Source organism: Hordeum vulgare, chromosome 6H, assembly GCF_904849725.1.
Source record: "Hordeum vulgare subsp. vulgare chromosome 6H, MorexV3_pseudomolecules_assembly, whole genome shotgun sequence".
Classification (NCBI taxonomy): domain Eukaryota; kingdom Viridiplantae; phylum Streptophyta; class Magnoliopsida; order Poales; family Poaceae; genus Hordeum; species Hordeum vulgare.
The window spans coordinates 18,937,085-18,958,151 of NC_058523.1; the positions used below are offsets into that span (position 1 = coordinate 18,937,085).

The following is a 21,067-nucleotide window of genomic DNA, read 5'->3' on the forward strand; positions in this document are numbered from 1 at the left end:
ATAATCTAGCATCATAAATGTATTGAAAATTAATAGAAGTATATCATACTACTACTTACCTGAGCCGCTCTAAAGGTCAGCTTCTCAGGAAAGTTACCGGGAGTCACGCACTTGAACCGCTTCCAAACCCTGCCCGACAAGGATAATGATTTGCTAAGTTTTTCATTAATTGATATATCAAAAAATCATCGAAAGAGACCGATAGAGCGCAAGAATGATTAAAATTACCCTTGGAGCATGTCCTGCAGGCTTTGGAACTGTTCCAAGGGTCTCGATAATGGGTCGAAGGCATCAACTCTTCCCTTATCAATTTGAATGTCCAACAGAATCCAATGAAAGCTGCACACACACACACACACACATATATATATATGTGTGTGTGTGTGTGTGAGTAACTTATCAATTACACTTATAAGTGAATGGACACAATAGAGTAAAGACCCTCACCTGAAGTTGTATGGAAACAGTATGTGGTCATAGAAATTTTGATCTATTAGAAACCTTAGAAGGTTTTCCTCCGTCTCCTTGGGTTTATCAGTTAGCGTGGCTATATGTATTTTATCTGGGTCAATAATCCCAATATTTAGGATGGTCTTACTTTTACAATCCAGAATCTTCATTCTGCATAATAGAGTACAAGTTATATATAGACAATGAATTGAAATAACTAAACAAGTTATATGTAGACAACGAATTGAAAAACTTACAGACAATAGCAACTCATAAGCGATTTGTCGAGGGCGTCGCCATTGTACATCTGGAAGAGTTCATCAAAGTCGATATGGATTTCTTCGGAGCGGCCGTAGTACTCCCGTGGGACACTCAGCACGATCATCGTTCTCCCATTCTTTGATTCACTTAAGTACCATTGATGCAAGTAACGCATATTTGTTGGAAGATCATCTTTGCTGACCAAAGGCTCTCCCATGACAAACTGTGTCTTAGGGGCTACCAGAGCCTTGGGTATCCTGTTGTCTTGGGAAGCCAGCAAATCTTCAACCGAGATACCACATTCAGCCGCTAACTCCTTTGCTCTTTCAAAAGCTTGCCCCTGCACCGGAGGGAGAACATTCTCGGTTAACACCTTGAGGGGTGGGATCGACTGTTTGGCCTGTTGTCCAAGCTGAGGAACGTCTGATTTTTTCTTGCTTGTAGTTGAACTTGATTTGCTCCCACTTGCACTTGCACGTGAGCTGCTCTTTTTCACTTCCTTCTGCAATGTGCGTGTATAGTCATCAGGCTTATAGTGTAAGTCATACTGTGATGGAAGGGTTATGAAGTCTTTTGCCCATGCTATTTGCTTCTCGGTGTATTCCGTGCGGGGCTCGGGTGCCTTCTTTTTATCTGCGCATCATGATGTTCCTTTGCTATCCTGGCGTTTTCCTCGGGGGTACGATCATAAGGTCTGATAGGAAGATTAGCATGAGGTACCTTTGGGAGGGGCGACCGTTTGGGGGCTCTGTCGCTTAGGAATCGTCGACGGAGCTTTCTTGGTGGCACGCTTCCGCTTAGTATTCTATACGGGCGGCGACGGAGACGGACGACCCAAGTCCGGCGGCGGTGATCGAGATGGACTCGTGTTGTGCTGGCCGACGTCATGTGGAGGGCTTGGAGGTAATGGAGGTGTAGGTGACCTGCGACGACTCGGAGGCGGTGTTGTCCTTGGGGCCGAGCCTGGAAGCTTGATGTAGTTCTTGTCCCATAGGATGACTCCACCCAGTACTTCTCCGAGTGTCCTCTCATCTTTGGGTCCAGCTATGTCGAGCTCCATATCACGAAACCCCGTCATGATTTCATCCACCCCGACTTTAGCAAAGCCAGCTGGAATCTCACGGCCATGCTAGCGTGCATCAGGGCCAGAAGGTAAAGCTTGTCCGACGGCCACCTTCATGGATATGTTCTTGAATTTCTGATGGAGTTCACATGATGTTGACTCCTTGATTCCATCCAAGGTGTAGCTGGGACCGCCCTCTATCATTCTTCGTGCATAGTCGGGCGGGGCCTCAGATTCAGCCACGCTGCTTTTCCGCTTAGATGGGGCGCCGGTAATATCAAGTGCAGGATCTTCCTGGCGCGGTACTCCTCTAAGCTCATCAATCTGCTTCTATTGCTCGTTAATCCTGGCAAGCAACTGGTTGAACTTGTCATTCTCCTCATCCTGCTGCCGCTTCTTTGCTCTCTCTCGGCTTCTGTAAGTGTCTTGGTCTCTGGCAAACCCAAGCCACCACGGGTAAGAAGGACCGAAGCCTCGCGTTCGTCCTCCATGTTCGTCATTGTCGAGGACTAGTGTGAGCAAATCTTTATCTCTGTCTACAATGAACTTTCTTTTTCCCTCCTTAATTTCTTTCACTATCCTTTTCCAATTCTCCCTGGGTATCCTAAGACCGTCATTGCAGATGAGGTCCCCTGTTTTTCGTCGTACGACCCACCATGCGCAAGGAACCAATTTCTTGCTCTCAATTCCCACTCATCACGGAGTGGTTCAGGTACGATGCCTTTATCTAGCAGATCTTGCTCTTTCTTATCCCACTTTGGGATGGCAGTCTCATAGCCCCCTGACCCCAGCTTGTGGTGATATTTCTTCTTGTCGGCATTTATCTTGTTCTTTTCTGATAATGCCTGGGCATCTTCTGACTCCTTGTACTCTTGAAATGCTTTCCAGTGATTCGCCTGCTTGGCTAGATACCCCTCGAATACTGGCACTTTCTTTGTCTTCACATAGTTTTTCCATAGCTTCTTCTTCCAGCTACGGAACAGTTCGGCCATCTTCTTTAGAGTCCACTGCTTGACTTTGGCCCTCAGTTTGTCTGCGGCGTCTTCATTCTCACATTCTGGCAGGTTGAAATGTGACATGATATCATTCCAAAGATTATCTTTGTACCTTTCGGCGACATAGTCACTATCGGCTGCCCCTTTGCGCTTGTTCCACTCCCGAACGCTGATCGGGACGTGATCCCTAACGAGAACTCCGCATTGCTTCTTGAATGTGTCAGCAACATTCTTAGGAAGCTTGGGTTCGCCCGTAGGCAATATCACCTCAAAGGTGTAATGCGTCCGTGCATCCAACTTTCTAGTCGGGCCTCGTTTCGTAGTTTTTCTCGATGTGGAGGCCTAAGAGGGAGAAACATTCGTCAAATGAATGTATATGTATACAATATAGAGCTATCTCCAATATTTTTCACATATTACAAGTGATTGTCGAACTTCATATGTATACCTCGCCGGACTTTATTATTTCTTCACCGGCTTCTCCATCAGTGGAGCTATCACCTTCTCCGTCATTGGACCTATCTCCTGCCCCATCGGCTTCATCTTCGTGTCGCTCGACCTCCATTCCAACGTCGTGGTTTAGATATGACGACGGAGATTCAGCTGGTTCAACGTCGGGGTCGTCTTTGATTATATCTTCGAGAAGTTCTTCCTCTTCAAGGTTCCTGATATGTGGATCCATAGTTCTGCAAAAAACGGATTCTCTTAACCTTTGTACCAAAAAAGAATTATTCTATCAGGAACTCCATTCTAAAACAACTTTAGTCCCGGGTCGTGACTCCACCCGGGACTCCTAGATTTCTGCATAGTATTCAAAGTAGGAGTACTTTTCCAATTTGAGCATTCAATAAGCAAAACCAAATCGTAAAATAAAGTAGTATTCAAATTAGCATGCATTCAATTATAATCAAATACATCATCTCTTTTGTCCGTACATCATCGAATATTATCACTAATACTCCTCGAATACTATCATACATATTGTTGGGGAACGTCGCATGGGAAACAAAAATTTTCCTACGCGCACGAAAACCTATCATGGTGATGTCCATCTACGAGAGGGGATGTGTGATCTACGTACCCTTGTAGACCGTACAGCAGAAGCGTTAGTGAACGCGGTTGATGTAGTGGAACGTCCTCACGTCCCTCGATCCGCCCCACGAACTGTCCCGCGATCAGTCCCACGATCTAGTGCCGAACGGACGGCACCTCCGCGTTCAGCACACGTACAACTCGACGATGATCTCGGCCTTCTTGATCCAGCAAGAGAGACGGAGAGGTAGAAGAGTTCTCCGGCAGCGTGACGGCGCTCCGGAGGTTGGTGATGATCTCGTCTCAGCAGGGCTCCGCCCGAGCTCCGCAGAAACGCGATCTAGAGGTAAAACGATGGAGATATGTGGTCGGGCTGCCGTGGCAAAGTTGTTTCAAATCAGCCCTAAAACCCCACTATATATAGGAGGGAGGGAGGGGAGGAGGCAGCCCCAAACCCTCAAGGTTTGGCCGAAATTTGAGGTGGAGGAGTCCTACTCCAATCCTACTTGGAGTAGGATTCCACCTTCCCACTTGGAAACTCTTTCCACCTTGTGTTTTTTCCTTCTCAAACCTTATGGGCCTTAGTGGGAACTTATTCCAGCCCACTAGGGGCTGGTTTATCTCTTCCCATAGCCCATGAGACCCCTTGGGGCGTGAAAACCCTCCCGATGGTCCCCGACACCCCTCCCGGCACTCCCGGTACACTACCGATGAGCCCGAAACTTTTCCGGTAATGCCCGAAAACTTTCCGGTAACCAAATGAGGTCATCCTATATATCAATCTTCATCTCGGGACCATTCCGGAAACCCTCGTGACGTCCGTGATCCCATCCGGGGCTCCGAACAACATTCGGTAGCCAACCATATAACTCAAATACGCATAAAACATCGTCGAACCTTAAGTGTGCAGACCCCGCGGGTTCGAGAACTATGTAGACATGACCCGAGGGACTCCTCTGTCAATATCCAATAGCGGGACCTGGATGCCCATATTGGATCCTACATATTCCGAAGATCTTTATCGGTTGAACCTCAGTGCCAAGGATTCATATAATCCCGTATGTCATTCCCTTTGTCCTTCGGTATGTTACTTGCCCGAGATTCGATCGTCAGTATCCGCATACCTATTTCAATCTCGTTTACCAGCAAGTCTCTTTACTCGTTCCGTAATACAAGATCCCGTAACTTACACTAAGTCACATTGCTTGCAAGGCTTGTGTGTGATGTTGTATTACCGAGTGGGCCCCGAGATACCTCTCCGTCACACGGAGTGACAAATCCCAGTCTCGATCCATACTAACTCAACGAACACCTTCGGATATACCTGTAGAGCATCTTTATAGTCACCCAGTTACGTTGCGACGTTTGATATACACAAAGCATTCCTCCGGTGTCCGTGAGTTATATGATCTCATGGTCATAGGAACAAATACTTGACACGCAGAAAACAGTATCAATAAAATGACACGATCAACATGCTACGTCTATTAGTTTGGGTCTAGTCCATCACATGATTCTCCTAATGATGTGATCCCGTTATCAAGTGACAACACTTGCCTATGGCCAGGAAACCTTGACCATCTTTGATCAACGAGCTAGTCAACTAGAGGCTTACTAGGGACAGTGTTTTGTCTATGTATCCACACAAGTATTGTGTTTCCATTCAATACAATTATAGCATGGATAATAAACGATTATCATGAACTAAGAAATATAATAATAACTAATTTATTATTGCCTCTAGGGCATATTTCCAACAGTCTCCCACTTGCACTAGAGTCAATAATCTAGTTCACATCACCATGTGATTCCAACGAATCCAACACCCATATAGTTATGGGGTCTGATCACGTCTTGCTCGTGAGAGAGGTTTTAGTCAACGGTTCTGAAACTTTCAGATCCGTGCGTTCTTTACAAATCTTTATGTCATCTTATAGATGCTGCTACTACGTGCTCTTCAGAAATGCTCCAAATATCTACTCTACTATACGAATCTGTTTCACTACTCATAGTTATTAGGATTAGTGTCAAAGCTTGCATCGACGTAACCTTTTACGACGAACTCTTTAACCACCTCCATAATCGAGAAAAAATTCCTTAGTCCATTAGTTACTAAGGATAAATTTTGACCGCTGCTAGTGATTCAATCATGGATCACTCTCTGTACCTCGCAACAGACTTTGAGTCAAGGCACACATCAGGTGCGGTACACAGCATGGCAGACTTTAGATTCTACGGCTAAGGCATAGAAGACAACCTTCGTCTATTCTCTTTATTCTGCCGTGGTCGGGTTTTGAGTCTTACTCAAATTTACACCTTACAACGCAACCAAGAACTCCTTCTTTGCTGATCTATTTTGAACTCCTTCAAAAACTTGTCAAGGCATGCATCTTATTGAAACTTTCATTAAGCGCTTTTGATCTATCTCTATAGATCTTTGATGCTCAACGTTCAAGTAGCGCAATCCAGGTATTCCTTTGAAAACTCCTTTCAATCAACCTTATATGCTTTACAGAAATTCTACATTACTTCTGATCAACAATATGTCTACCACATACACTTATCAGAAATTCTATAGTGCTCCCACTCACTTCTTTGGAAATACAAGTTTCTCATAAACCTTGTACAAACCCAAAATCTTTGATCATCTCATCAAAGTGTATATTCCAACTCCGAGATGCTTGCACCAGTCCATTGAAGGATCACTGGAGCTTGCATACTTGCTAGTATCTTTAGGATCGACAAAACCTCCTTGTTGTATCACATACAATGTTTGCTCAAGGAAACCGTCGAGGAAACAATGTTTTGACATCCTACGTGCAATATTTCATAAATAATGCAGCGACTACTAACATAATTCTAACAGACTTTTAGCATCGCTGCGAGTGAGAAAGTCTCATCATAGTCAACTGTTTGATCTTGTCGGAAACATCTTTGCGACAAGTCGAGCTTTTCTTAATAGTGACTTATCACCATCATCGTCTGTCTTCCTTTTAAAGACCCATTTTTACTCAATAGTCCTCTGACCATCAAGTGGTTCTTCCAAAGTCTACACTTTGTTTTCATACATGGATCCTCTCTCGGATTTCATGGCTTCCAGCCATTTGTCGGAATCTGGGCCCACCATTGCTTTCTTCATAACTCGTAGGTTCACTGTTGCTCAACAACATGACCTCCAAGACAGGGTTACCGTACCACTCTGTAGTAGTACGCAACCTTGTCAACCTACGAGGCTTGTAGTAACTTGATCGGATGCTTGATGATCACCATTATCAGCTTCCACTTCAATTGGTGTAGGCGCCACAGGAACAACTTCCTGCGCCCTGCTACACACTGGTTGAAGGGATGGTTCAATAATCTCATCAAGTTCTACTACCCTCCCACTCAATCCTTTCGAGAGAAACCTTTCCTCGAGAAAGGATCCGTTTCTAGAAACAAACACTTTGCTTTTGGATCTGAGATAGGAGATGTACCCAACTATTTTGGATATCCTATGAAGATGCATTTATCCGCTTTGGGTTCGAGCTTATCATACCGAAACTTTTTCACATAAGTGTCGAAGCCCCAAACTTTCAAGAAACGACAGTTTAGATTTCTCTAAGCCTCAGTCTATACCGCGTCATCTCAACGGAAATACGTGGTGCCCTATTTAAAGTGAATGCGGTTGTCTCTAATGTATAACCCATAAACGATAGTGGTAATTCGATAAGAGACATCATAGCATGCACCATACCAAATAGTGCGTGGCTATGACGTTCAGACACATCATCACACTATGATGTTCCAGGTGGCATGAACTGCGAAACAATTTCCACATTGTCTTAACTGCGTACCAAAACTCGTAACTCAGATATTCATTTCTATGATCATATCGTAGACAGTTTATCCTCTTGTTACGACGAACTTCACTCTGAAACGGAATTGAACTTTTCAATATTTCAGACTTGTGATTCATTAAGTAAATACTCCTGTATCTACTCAAGTTGTCAGTGAAGTAAGAACATAATGATATCCACTGCGTGCCTCAGCACCCATTGGACTGCATACATCAAAATGTATCACTTCCAACAAGTTACTATCTTATTTCATCTCAATGAAAACAAGGCCTTGCTCATGTGGTATGATTTGCATGTCACTAGTGATTCGAAATCAGGTGAGTACAAAGATCCATCAGCATGGAGCCTCTTCATGCAATTTATACTAACATGACTCAAGCGGCAGTGCCACAAGTAAGTGGTACTATCATCATTAACTCGTATCTTTTGGCACCAATATTATGAACATGTGTAACACTACGATCGAGATTCAGTAAACCATTGAAGGTGATTATTCAAGAAAATAGAGTAACCATTATTCTCTTTAAATGAATAATCGTATTGCAATAAACACGATCCAATCATGTTCATGCTTAACGCAAGCACCAAATAACAATTATTTAGGTTTAACACCAATCCCGATGGTAGAGGGAGCGTGCGACGTTTGATCATATCAACCTTGGAAACACTTCCAACACGTATCGTCACCTCGCCTTTAGCTAGTCTCCATTTATGACGTAGCTTTCATTTCGTGTTACTAATCACTTAGCAACCGAACCGGTATCCAATACCCTCATGCTACTAGGAGTACTAGTAAAGTACACATCAACATCATGTATATCAAATATACTTCTCTTGACTTTTGCCAGCCTTCTTATCTACCAAGTATCTAGAGTTGCTCCGCCTCACTGATTGTTCCCCTCATTACAGAAGCACTTAGTCTCGGGTTTGGGTTTAATCTTGGGTTTCTTCATTAGTGCAGCAATTGTTTTGCCGTTTCACGAAGTATCCCTTCTAGCCCTTGCCTTTCTTGAAACTTAGTGGTTTTACAAACCATCAACTATTGATGCTCCTTTTTGATTTCTACTTTCGAAGTTTCAAAACATCGTGAATCGCTCAAGGATCATTGTATCTATCCTTGATATGTTATAGTTCATCACGAAGCTCTCATAGCTTGGTGGCAGTGACTTTGGAGAACCATCACTATCTCATCTGGAAGATTAACTCCCACTTGATTCAAGCGATTGTCGTACTCAGACAATCTGAGCACACGCTCAACGATTGAGCTTTTCTCCTTTACTTTGTGGACAAAGAATCTTGTCGGAGGTCTTGTACCTCTTAACAAGGGCACAAGCATGAAATCACAATTTCATCTCTTTAGAACATCACTTATGTTCCGCGACGTTTCAAAACGTCTTCGGCGCCTTGCTTCTAAGCCATTAAGTATTTTGCAGTGAACTATCGTGTAGTCATAAGAAACGTGTATGTCGGATGTTCACAGCATCCACAGACGACGCTCGAGGTGCAGCACACCGAGTGGTGCATTAAGGACATAAGCCTTCTGTACAGCAACGAGGACAATCCTCGGTTTTACAGACCTAGTCAGGAAACTTTGCTACTATCAACTTTCAACTAAATTTTCTCTAGGAACATATAAAAATAGTAGAGCTATAGCGCAAGCTACATCGTAATTCGCAAAGACCATTAGACTATGTTCATGACAATTAGTTCAATTAATCATATTACTTAAGAACTCCCACTCAAAAAGTACATCTCTCTAGTCATTTGAGTGGTACATGATCCAAATCCACTATCTCAAGTCCGATCATCACGTGAGTCGAGAATAGTTTCACTGGTAAGCATCTCTATGCTAATCATATCAACTATACGATTCATGCTCGACCTTTCAGTCTCATGTGTTCCGAGGCCATGTCTGCACATGCTAGGCTCGTCAAGCTTAACCCGAGTGTTCCGCGTGCGCAACTGTTTTGCACCCGTTGTATGTGAACGTTGAGTCTATCACACCCGATCATCACGTGGTGTCTTGAAACGTCGAACTGTAGCAACGGTGCACAGTCGGGGAGAACACAATTTCGTCTTGAAATTTTAGTGAGAGATCACCTCATAATGCTACCGTCGTTCTAAGCAAAATAAGGTGCATAAAAGGATTAACATCACATGCAATTCATAAGTGACATGATATGGCCATCATCATGTGCTTCTTGATCTCTATCACCAAAGCACCGGCACGATCTTCTTGTCACCGGCGTCACACCATGATCTCCATCATCATGATCTCCATCAACGTGTCGCCATCGGGGTTGTCGTGCTACTCATGCTATTACTACTAAAGCTACATCCTAGCAAAATAGTAAACGCATCTGCAAGCACAAACGTTAGTTACAAAGACAACCCTATGGCTCCTGCCGGTTGCCGTACCATTGACGTGCAAGTCGATATTATCTATTACAACATGATCATCTCATACATCCAATATATCACATCACATCGTTGGCCATATCACATCACAAGCATACCCTGCAAAAACAAGTTAGACGTCCTCTAATTTTGTTGTTGCATGTTTTATGTGGTGACCAAGGGTATCTAGTAGGATCGCATCTTACTTACGCAAACACCACAACGGAGATATATGAGTTGCTATTTAACCTCATCCAAGGACCTCCTCGGTCAAATCCGATTCAACTAAAGTTGAAGAAACTGACACCCGCCAGTCATCCTTGAGCAACGGAGTTACTCGTAGCGATGAAACCAATCTCTCGTAAGCGTACGAGTAATGTCGGTCCGAGCCGCTTCGATCCAACAATACCGCGGAATCAAGAAAAGACTAAGGAGGGCAGCAAAACGCACATCACCGCCCACAAAAACTTTTGTGTTCTACTCGAGAAGACATCTACGCATGAACCTAGCTCATGATGCCACTGTTGGGGAATGTCGCATGGGAAACAAAAAATTTCCTACGCGCACGAAAACCTATCATGGTGATGTCCATCTACGAGAGGGGATGTGTGATCTACGTACCCTTGTAGACCGTACAGCAGAAGCGTTAGTGAACGCGGTTGATGTAGTGGAACGTCCTCACGTCCCTCGATCCGCCCCACGAACCGTCCCGCGATCTAGTGCCGAACGGACGGCACCTCCGCGTTCAGCACACGTACAACTCGACGATGATCTCGGCCTTCTTGATCCAACAAGAGAGACGGAGAGGTAGAAGAGTTCTCCGGCAGCGTGACGGCGCTCCGGAGGTTGGTGATGATCTCGTCTCAGCAGGTCTCCGCCCGAGCTCCGCAGAAACGCGATCTAGAGGTAAAACGGTGGAGATATGTGGTCGGGCTGCCGTGGCAAAGTTGTTTCAAATCAGCCCTAAAACCCCACTATATATAGGAGGGAGGGAGGGGAGGAGGCAGCCCCAAACCCTCAAGGTTTGGCCGAAATTTGAGGTGGAGGAGTCCTACTCCAATCCTACTTGGAGTAGGATTCCACCTTCCCACTTGGAAACTCTTTCCACCTTGTGTTTTTTCCTTCTCAAACCTTATGGGCCTTAGTGGGAACTTATTCCAGCCCACTAGGGGCTGGTTTATCTCTTCCCATAGCCCATGAGACCCCTTGGGGCGTGACAACCCTCCCGATGGTCCCCGACACCCCTCCCGGCACTCCCGGTACACTATCGATGAGCCCGAAACTTTTCCGGTAATGCCCGAAAACTTTCCGGTAACCAAATGAGGTCATCCTATATATCAATCTTCATCTCGGGACCATTCCGGAAACCCTCGTGACGTCCGTGATCCCATCCGGGGCTCCGAACAACATTCGGTAGCCAACCATATAACTCAAATACGCATAAAACATCGTCGAACCTTAAGTGTGCAGACCCCGCGGGTTCGAGAACTATGTAGACATGACCCGAGGGACTCCTCTGTCAATATCCAATAGCGGGACCTGGATGCCCATATTGGATCCTACATATTCCGAAGATCTTTATCGGTTGAACCTCAGTGCCAAGGATTCATATAATCCCGTATGTCATTCCCTTTGTCCTTCGGTATGTTACTTGCCCGAGATTCGATCGTCAGTATCCGCTTACCTATTTCAATCTCGTTTACCAGCAAGTCTCTTTACTCGTTCTGTAATACAAGATCCCGTAACTTACACTAAGTCACATTGCTTGCAAGGCTTGTGTGTGATGTTGTATTACCGAGTGGGCCCCGAGATACCTCTCCGTCACACGGAGTGACAAATCCCAGTCTCGATCCATACTAACTCAACGAACACCTTCGGATATACCTGTAGAGCATCTTTATAGTCACCCAGTTACGTTGCGACGTTTGATACACACAAAGCATTCCTCCGGTGTCCGTGAGTTATATGATCTCATGGTCATAGGAACAAATACTTGACACGCAGAAAACAGTATGAATAAAATGACACGATCAACATGCTACGTCTATTAGTTTGGGTCTAGTCCATCACATGATTCTCCTAATGATGTGATCCCGTTATCAAGTGACAACACTTGCCTATGGCCAGGAAACCTTGACCATCTTTGATCAACGAGCTAGTCAACTAGAGGCTTACTAGGGACAGTGTTTTGTCTATGTATCCACACAAGTATTGTGTTTCCATTCAATACAATTATAGCATGGATAATAAACGATTATCATGAACTAAGAAATATAATAATAACTAATTTATTATTGCCTCTAGGGCATATTTCCAACAGATATAGCATCACAGATACATCTAGAACCGTAGCGCCCGACGGGTATCGACGCGGGCGGTGGACACCCAAAGAGAAGGAACCATCACAGGATCATAGCTCCACTGAGATCCCCGAAGAACCTGCCAGGTATGCTCGAACCTGCCCTCCAACGCAACCATGTAGCGACGGACGTGCTCATCCTCCTCGCTGACACGGTGACGTACCACCTCCGTGGTGTCCGGAAGCCTCGGCACCCTCACTGGCCCACGCGACCGCCACCAAACAAGGACCGGGTCAACGACGGGCTGGCTCCTCACCAACCTACGCCCCCCGGAAGGTAGCACCTCCCAATACCAGCCGGGCGGAGCCCAGTCCCGGACAGGGCCCCTCTGATCAAGCAGGTGTCCTCCGCCGAGTCGACGACGAGGATGCGGGATAGGCATCGTAAAATGAACTAGAAAAATAAACTAGTTCTATTAATTTTCTTGCTTAAAATAAACTATTAACACTTAAGCATATACAATAGCAAAATTAAACTATTAACACTTAAACATATACAATAGCAAAATTAAGCAATAATCTACGAAACACTATTAACACTTAAGCATATACACTATACAATATTTCTTCTTCTTATAACCCTAAACTAATTTTTCCTCTTCTTCTATTTCTTCTCTTCTTCTACTTCTTCTTCTACTTCTACTTCTCCTCTTCTTCTACTACTTCTCCTCTTCTCTTCTTCTACTTCTCCTCTCCTCCTCTTCTAATTTTTTCTCTTCTTCTACTTCTCCTCTTCTTCTATTTTTCCTCTTCTTCTCCTCTCCTCCTCTTCTTATTCTCCTTTTTCTTCTTTTCTTCTCCTCCTCTTCTTATTTTCCTTTTTCCTAATTTTAAATATTACTAACCCTAATAATCTAGCACAAACCTAATAACAATAGGAATTAAATGACAAAAAAAATCTTTTTCTTCTTTTCTTCCATTTTCTTCCTTTCTTCTCCTTTTTCTTCTTTTCTTCTCCTTTTTCTTCTTTTCTTCTACTGGCCGGAGTGTTGGGGAGGAGGGGGCAGGGGGCTTACCGGCCGGAGGTGTCGACGGCGCGCGGCGAGGAGGACGGCGCGACGGCGAGGAGGACGGCAGGCGGCGAGGAGGACGGCGAGGAGGACGGCGCGACGGCGAGGTGGAAGGCGAGGAGGACGGCGCGACGGCGAGGAGGACGGCAGGCGGCGGCGAGCAGGACGGCGGGCAGCCTGACGGCGTCGTCGAGTTCGTCGCTGTGCCGCGTCGGGCAGGAGAACGAGAGGTAGTGCAGCGGGGGACAGCGGCAGGCTCCTATGGATCCCCAACCAGGCTTGCGACACCTCTTCTTCCTGGCAGTCGACCACCTCTCCCCCCGGATCTGTCTGTAGCTCGGGTTTTTTTTTTCATCGTGTGAACCTGTTCTTGTTCGTCTTGAACGTTAGGAGTATATTTTCTAAAATTAATCCATTAAAAGTGATAAACGCAAACAGTGAAATAAAAATTGCCCTCTTTCCATTGGGCGACAGTCCACATTTTTGGACTCTACTAAGTGGAGGTAAACATGATAAACTTAAGACCCTTTGCGCTTATGAAAAGAATATAGTGATGAATTTGTGTCCGAATTACAACAATGAACTGAAGAAGTGAAATTTTAACCGAGTGATGCTTGCATACAAGAGGCACACACACACGCCTGGATGACACATGAGCAAGTGTCGATCGGCGCAGCTAGCTGAGGTTGATTAACTAAAAGAGCGAGCACGAGGTGGCATAAGTGTCTGCTTGTCAGAGCTAATAGTGGCATATGCACCCTGCTCCTGCTCGTGGCCCTCTCTTTGTGTTATAGCAGGCAACTCTTTGTCATCCTCGAGGTATTTCATTGCATCCTCCATTAAGGGACGTTGTTTCGCATCTGGATGAGAGCACCTAAGGCCCAGGAGAACCACGCGCTCCATCTGTGTCATGTTGAAGTCACCAGTTAATTTGGCATCCGCGATATTCTTCACAAACTGCGCCCCTGTTCTGCTGCTCCTCAGGATTTCCTCCCTGGGCTTCTTTCCACATGCAATATCTAGTAGGACAATTCCGAAGCTGTAGACGTCGGTCCTACGGTTGAACTCAACTTTATCATTTTTCATTAACTTCGGATCCATGTACCCCACGGTCCCAATAGCAGTTGTCATCACTGTGGGGATGAACTCATTGTCGACCAAGAGTATGTTATCGGCGGCCCTCGATAGCCCGAAGTCAGCAAGCTTGGGGTTGAACTCGTCGTCCAAGAGTATGTTGCTTGGTTTGATATCTCTGTGCAAGATGCACTGCTTGCATCCGTGGTGGAGATAATTTATAGCGGACCCTATTCCCCTCACTATTTTGTATCTGTTAAATAAATATAGGAAGTAAATGTATTAATGTAAAGTGTCATTTTAACCAAATGTGCTCCTTATTACGTGTTAAACATTAAAGTACAAGAAGCAGAAATATTGTTACATCATGTCGGTAAAGCCATAGACAACAGTGTGCCACTCTATACCAGGTGTAAAATAGTTAATCCTGGTGGCAATTGATTATACGTACTCCAAATTAAGATGCAATAGGAAAAAAAAGAATCGCTACGTGCAATACATACCTCTTCTCCCATGGTAGAAAGTGATTCAGGTGGTATTCCAGGTCGCCATTAGGTACCAATTCATATACAAGGAAGAGTTCAACCTTGTGCTGAAAGCAACAACACCAATAACCGATGAAGTCTCGGCTGCAGCACCAACCTATCAGCTCCACTAGATTTTTGTGCCTTGTTTCACTAATTGTCGTGAGTTCATCCCTGAAATCCCTTCCTGTTGTGTTCTTCATTTTCTTGACAGCCAGATCTTCCCATTCCATGCTGCTATCATTCCAGTAGCTCCCCTGATATACTTCGCCAAAGGCACCGCCTCCAAGCTTGGTGGAGAAATCGCCTGTCATAGTGGCCAATTCTCCGTACTCGAATCGCCTGAGGCCTGTTGTTCTTAACGCAAAGAAATCAAGTGTATTTTCCCACCTGAACCGTGCGACATCCTTCCAACAGCTTGCTACCATTACTCCCAGAAATATTACAAAAAGCTGTCCATAATACTTTTTGCGACCTGTTCAAGCATTAGCGGTGTAGATTAAATATTACTTGAAGTTACTCTGCTCAAGATGCACAGCTTCAAAGCAATAAACCAAATTTGCATTGGGATTTTCTGCAGCATTGGAACTGTGTTGTATGATGATTTAACATTATAATGTGATCATAGAACTGAATCAAATTGTGATATCATGGACCTACTTTCAGGCAAAAATATACACATTCAAATAGAAGTACTTCAATAATATATTGATAGTCAAAAAAATTCAAAGTTGTTTCACACATTGAGTTGATAGTCAAGTTTTAAAAGTTTGATTAGATCTGTTTCAAATGCACCAACGTTTTTGGACTGGAGGGAGTAATAACTAAATAACTCGAGCAAGATCCACTTATGCCATCCCTATATCCACCAGCATTACTCTCACGCCCATCCCTTAATTACCTGTTCCCAACCATAATAAGTCATACCCATCCAACCTCCACTGCCAGGCCATTGCCATCAACCACAACTAGAATTTACATATGATTTTTAAGAATTTTAGTGTGCCAAGATAAGAGCAACTCTAGCAAACCCCGTATAACGCCGCGACCCGTAAAATAATCGTCAAAATACGGGTCGGCGCGGAAAATTCTGCCCGAGCAGACTCCGCAAACGTGTCCGATCCGTAAAAGTTTTTGCGGGACGTGACAAAAGTTCGCCCTCAACCTTTAGATTCACAAGGTGGGAGGCCGACCCGAGCTCGCTCCCTATCAGCAGCGAGATTTGGCGCGAGGGAAATTTCCACGCGGCCGTTCCTGCTCCCCCCTCCTTGGCAAGGAGATTTGGCGCGATGGAAATTACCGCGCGCTCGGGTCTATCTTCCCTGCCATGGAAGCCTCACAGTCGTCCCCCATGAACGTGGAGTTTACGCACGTGTTATCCCCTCCGGCGGATCTCGTCTGGGGACATGTCGCTCCCGTTGTTGCCCAAGGCACCAACACGCCTGCCGGCAAGCGGCAGGGCAACATTGTCGTGCAGTGCGGCAATCCGGCTGGCCCAGCCGGAAAGGCACGTGCGCCGGGCGCCGCCGCCGCTACTTGATCTGCCCGGCCGCCGACGAAGAAGGTGAGCAAGGTTTCAGGCGTGAAGCAGAAGAAGGTTCCTACGAAAAGGGTGACACCTTCATCCACTCCATCTGCCCCGGCGAGATGTTCCCCGACCATGCCTTTCAGTTGCGCTGCTTCCACCGCATGCGAGGTGTTCGATGAAATGGTCGGAAGGTATGCATCTTCGATCCCTTGTTCTTGCTTCTCTTTTCGCCATTGTGGTAGCTCGTGACTTGATGTCACTCAATGTAGCGGTGGTTCAAAGATCAAATCTTGATCAAGGCTTGGAGCGCGTTGTCTATGGATGCTTGCAGGGGTATGTCTCAAAGCTCCAAGAGATATTGGCAAAGAATCGAAGATCAATACTTCCACGTGATGGTCAAGTATCCCAACAGGACACCACAGACCTTTCAGTCACTCCAAGGTCGTTGGGACGTGATGCTAGCAAAGACATTGGAGAAAAGAAAGGGTTGGCCAAGAAGAAGGCACGAGAGAGCAAGGGCCATCAGCCAAGAATGAGGGGTTGCGCAAGGCGGCCATTAAGGACAGAAGAGCACGTGCCGCCATGTCCAAGCTTCTTGTCGAAGAGAATAGGATCATGACATTGAACCGCAATGACATGGACGACATCAGCCAAGAATGGCATGATATGGCAAGGAGAAACATCTTGAAGAGGAGGATGCTTGCGTCGGCCGGTGCGTGTTACTGTGCCGGTGATGTTTTATCATCAGGATTTGGAACCAATGTCGCTGATGATTTCGGTGCCGAAGTTGGAACAAGTGCCGGTGATGGATTGGGGGCGGCGATGACCTCGATTGATGTGGTGGGGAGTGAAGAGTGACCAAGATGATGACGGATGTGATTGTCGTTTTTGCATGAAGTCCTTTTGGATTTGTCCTTCAAAACTATGCATTTATTTGGGCGTGAACTATGTTTTATTGTTTGAATTTGAACTCATTTGTCGGAATCGCTGTCAAATTTTTTATTAGTGGTTTTCGGTTTGCGGGTCAACGCGGCGGCGTCCGAGCAGACCCCGCGTAGCCGACCGGTAAAAGCGCATCTTCTATGAATATCCTTTTTACGAGTCCGTTTTGCAGGGTCTAACTCTGCCCTCGCTCGCGCCGGCCTGCAAAGCCGTTTTTCCGCGAAATGTAAACGTGTTTTACGGATCGGCGTTATATGAGGTCTACTAGAGATGCTCTAAAGGTGAGCAAATCTTTAACAACAACTCGCCATAGCAAGACCTTCCGAATGAAAGAATCCCTCAACACCTGGATGGAACACAATGACATAACCTAAAAAGATTCATGTCCTCCATGCAAAACAACAGCACAAACCTCCAGGTCTTCATCAAGCAAGTCTGATTTTCTTCTTCTGAAGTTTCATATATTCTCTAGAATTTCTTATCATTTATTATGATTATTCTATGCAGCATTGCATGGTCTACCCGGCATTTTGTCACAGTATTTTTATTTGGTGAAACTAAATGTTGTTGGTATTTGCTGACTTAAGCATTGCAGTCCTACTAAAATATACAAGAGCAATGGGCACTTTAAGTGCTAACGACAATAGTAGAGCCATGACTAATGGATATTCATCAAAACATCAGAATCATTTTCTATATATCTTGGCCCATATCTTGTACAGAAATATAGCGATTGTCATTTAAATCAAACATGTATCATTGTTGTAAATGAAAATAATATTCATACGTCAAAACATTTGTAGGATCACAAGCATATGGGCGTTTTCTACCTGATTTGCTAGTGAAGACCGATCCAGTGGTCATTCGTCTGCGCTTTATTTGTGTGTCTTGTGCGTCAGAACCTATATATTCAATGAAAGGTCAAATAAAGGGATACATTATGAATGTCAAATTCATACAAAGAGCACAAAAATTTAAACACTGGATGGAATGTCTTGATTTTGATAAGTTAAGAATTATCACTCATAGTGGAGTCTGGCCGTGAGGCTCGTTGGAAAAAAATAATAGGCAAGTTCAGAAACGTAAATGACTTTGATGTGCAATCTATACGAGACAAGATAGGCCATTGAGCGTTTTTCCTGGAGGAGAAATACATGTTATTTGGTAGGAAATGGAGGTATTTTAGCAAACTTTATCAGTGATGTAAGATGTACATAATAGAGGTCTAGAGTTTCCTCTTCAATTTTAAAAAAGATATTTTTTAATGCCAAGTGTAGTGTTCAGAATTTAGTGCAGATAACCCTCCACTACACTATTTTTGTCTTTTACAAGAGTTACACTATGACAACTTGGACAACCTGTTTCAATTTTTTGATAATTTGAACACAATTGATCCCAATATTCCACTTCGAACCACATTTGAGATTTTGGATGAACCTCACATGATACAAATAGTGGATATTCCGCAACAACTGAATATTGAGAAATAATCCTACTCCGTTTTTAAAACATTGAACTGAATATTTGAGTTAAATCTGGTTCAAACTAGAATATTCAGTTTAAAATGTGGTTCAATCTGTCAAATATTTAGAAATAGGGATCCATTTTATCAGTTTAACAAATAGCTGGTCCACAGTAGAATTTACCTAGCCAAACTAATAAAACCTTTTTTGCTCCTTTTCATCAATAATAATAAAACCATTTAATTCCTTTTCAAAAATAGGTTTTGACATGACCTACAAGGGTGCCACTTTGTCGATTGCTATTGTTCCTAAATATGCTAATGAAAAACGGTGAGACAGTGACCATGAAACTAGTTCACAACGAATCTAAATAGACTTATGTATGTTAATGATCAGAGTAAAAAAAACAAACGCTTGTGGCACTTAATATGTCAATCCATTTTGGGATGCAAGATAATACTTTTCAGAATTTCAAGTTTGAGAATTAGGATGTTGCATACATACATACCTGCGTGAGTCGAAAGGGTTGAGTTGAAGGACCAAGACAATATCTGATGGAGCTGGAAAGATGTACCAGTGGCCGCAGAAAACCCCACCGCCACCTCCGGCGGTAGCAAGGACGTGACGGGATCAGGCAATATGGTGCTTACCTCAATGGGGCCGACAGAAGGATGATCATCAAACTGTAGGGAGGCGACAAGCATCTTGGTACTGTTGTCGTAGGTGATGGACGCTGTCATAGAGCCGTTCAAGCTGAAGGTGGGTAAGCTTGTCGTGTTAACCGACTGCCTAACAGAGTTTATGTCGACGCCGATATGATCCTGGGTGCCACTTGGGTCCCAGGTGTTGCTGAACACGTCGAACTCTACGGCGATGAACTGGTCTGTGCCGTGGACTTGGCTCCGGCCGTCATCGACAGGGAGACCGAGGTTACCCCCGCTTGAGCTTGGCGGTAATCTGGAAGGGTAGCTGGAGAGGAAGAAAGCCATGCCACCCTCTTTGTTGCTGCCACCGACGTTGAGCCCGATCGCGAACTTGAACCGTGTGGTGAAGCTCGATACCTCACCGGTGATACTGTCATAGAAGGGCACAGGGTGAGCGTACGCCATCCGCCCCATGCAGTTGTTGTTGGCGATTCTCTGCGTGATGGAGTTGTAGGTGAGGTCGACCAGCTTCCCGTGCAAGGCCGCATCGCCCTCCAATCGGAGGTCTTGTAAGCGAGAGATGGATATGGTGGAGAAGTCGAAGCTGAAGGAGAAGGGTGAGTTGGCGGCTGCTACGAGATGCTGAGGAGCATTACGAGACATGGAAAGGAGGACGCAGCCAGCGTAAAGTAGTAGGAGAAGCTGCGGCGTGCTGCTTCTTGCACCTGAGGCCATTAGCATATGTGCTGCTACTTGGAGTTGGAAGTGATAATCCCGCTTATGATTGGCCAGCGTGTTCTAAGACCTTAAATAGCCGAGCAGACTTGTATCTCGTGTTGTACCTACCTCGTACTCCCTCCTGTTCCAAAATATAAGTGTTTTTATAAAAATTATAATACAAACTACATACGAATGTATGTAGATATATTTTAGATTGTAGATCCATTCATTTTGTTTCATATGTAGTCCGTATTTGAATCTTTAAAAAGACTTATATTTAGAGACACAGAGACTAGTACGATAAGAACATTTTTTTTCATAAGTATAAAGACACTTGGTCTGATTTTAAAATTCTCCATAGTTTTATATGTTGTTTTCATAAGTATAAAGACACTTGGTCTGTTTTCATTTTAAAATTCTCCATAGTTTTATACTTGGACACGTCTGACTTTCGCGGGAAAGACCTAAATTACAGGTCGCCTTTTTTCCTTTACAAAAAGTGGACAAATGGAGACTTGCACTCTAACGCTAGCATGTCACTATAGATTACATGCAACTTGTATGCACATCTCTGTAATTATACGTACTAACTAGCTAGCCATCGTGGACTGGTCCATCCATATGCATGCTATATGCATGATCGGGTAGTCTTGCTTTAGTCTCTACAAATACTATATATACTACTACTAACTCACACATCGCGAACTGGTCCATCAACACGGTATTTCCAGTTTTCCACACATGACGCTACATCTAATATTTAACATAT

General features: G+C 44.5%; 1 protein-coding gene across 1 annotated transcript; it reads right to left on the bottom strand.

Moving 5' to 3' along the window:
* Nucleotides 1-13,841: 13,841 nt before the first annotated feature.
* On the bottom strand, nt 13,842-20,370 carry LOC123405431 (L-type lectin-domain containing receptor kinase IX.1-like). Its single transcript, XM_045099117.1, has 4 exons — nt 19,443-20,370; nt 18,302-18,373; nt 14,981-15,476; nt 13,842-14,730 (listed from the first exon to the last, which is right to left on the bottom strand). The coding sequence occupies exons 1-4, from the start codon at nt 20,317-20,319 to the stop codon at nt 14,094-14,096; spliced, it is 2,082 nt and encodes a 693-aa protein (XP_044955052.1). The 5' UTR covers nt 20,320-20,370; the 3' UTR covers nt 13,842-14,093.
* Between the last annotated feature and the right edge of the window lie 697 nt (nt 20,371-21,067).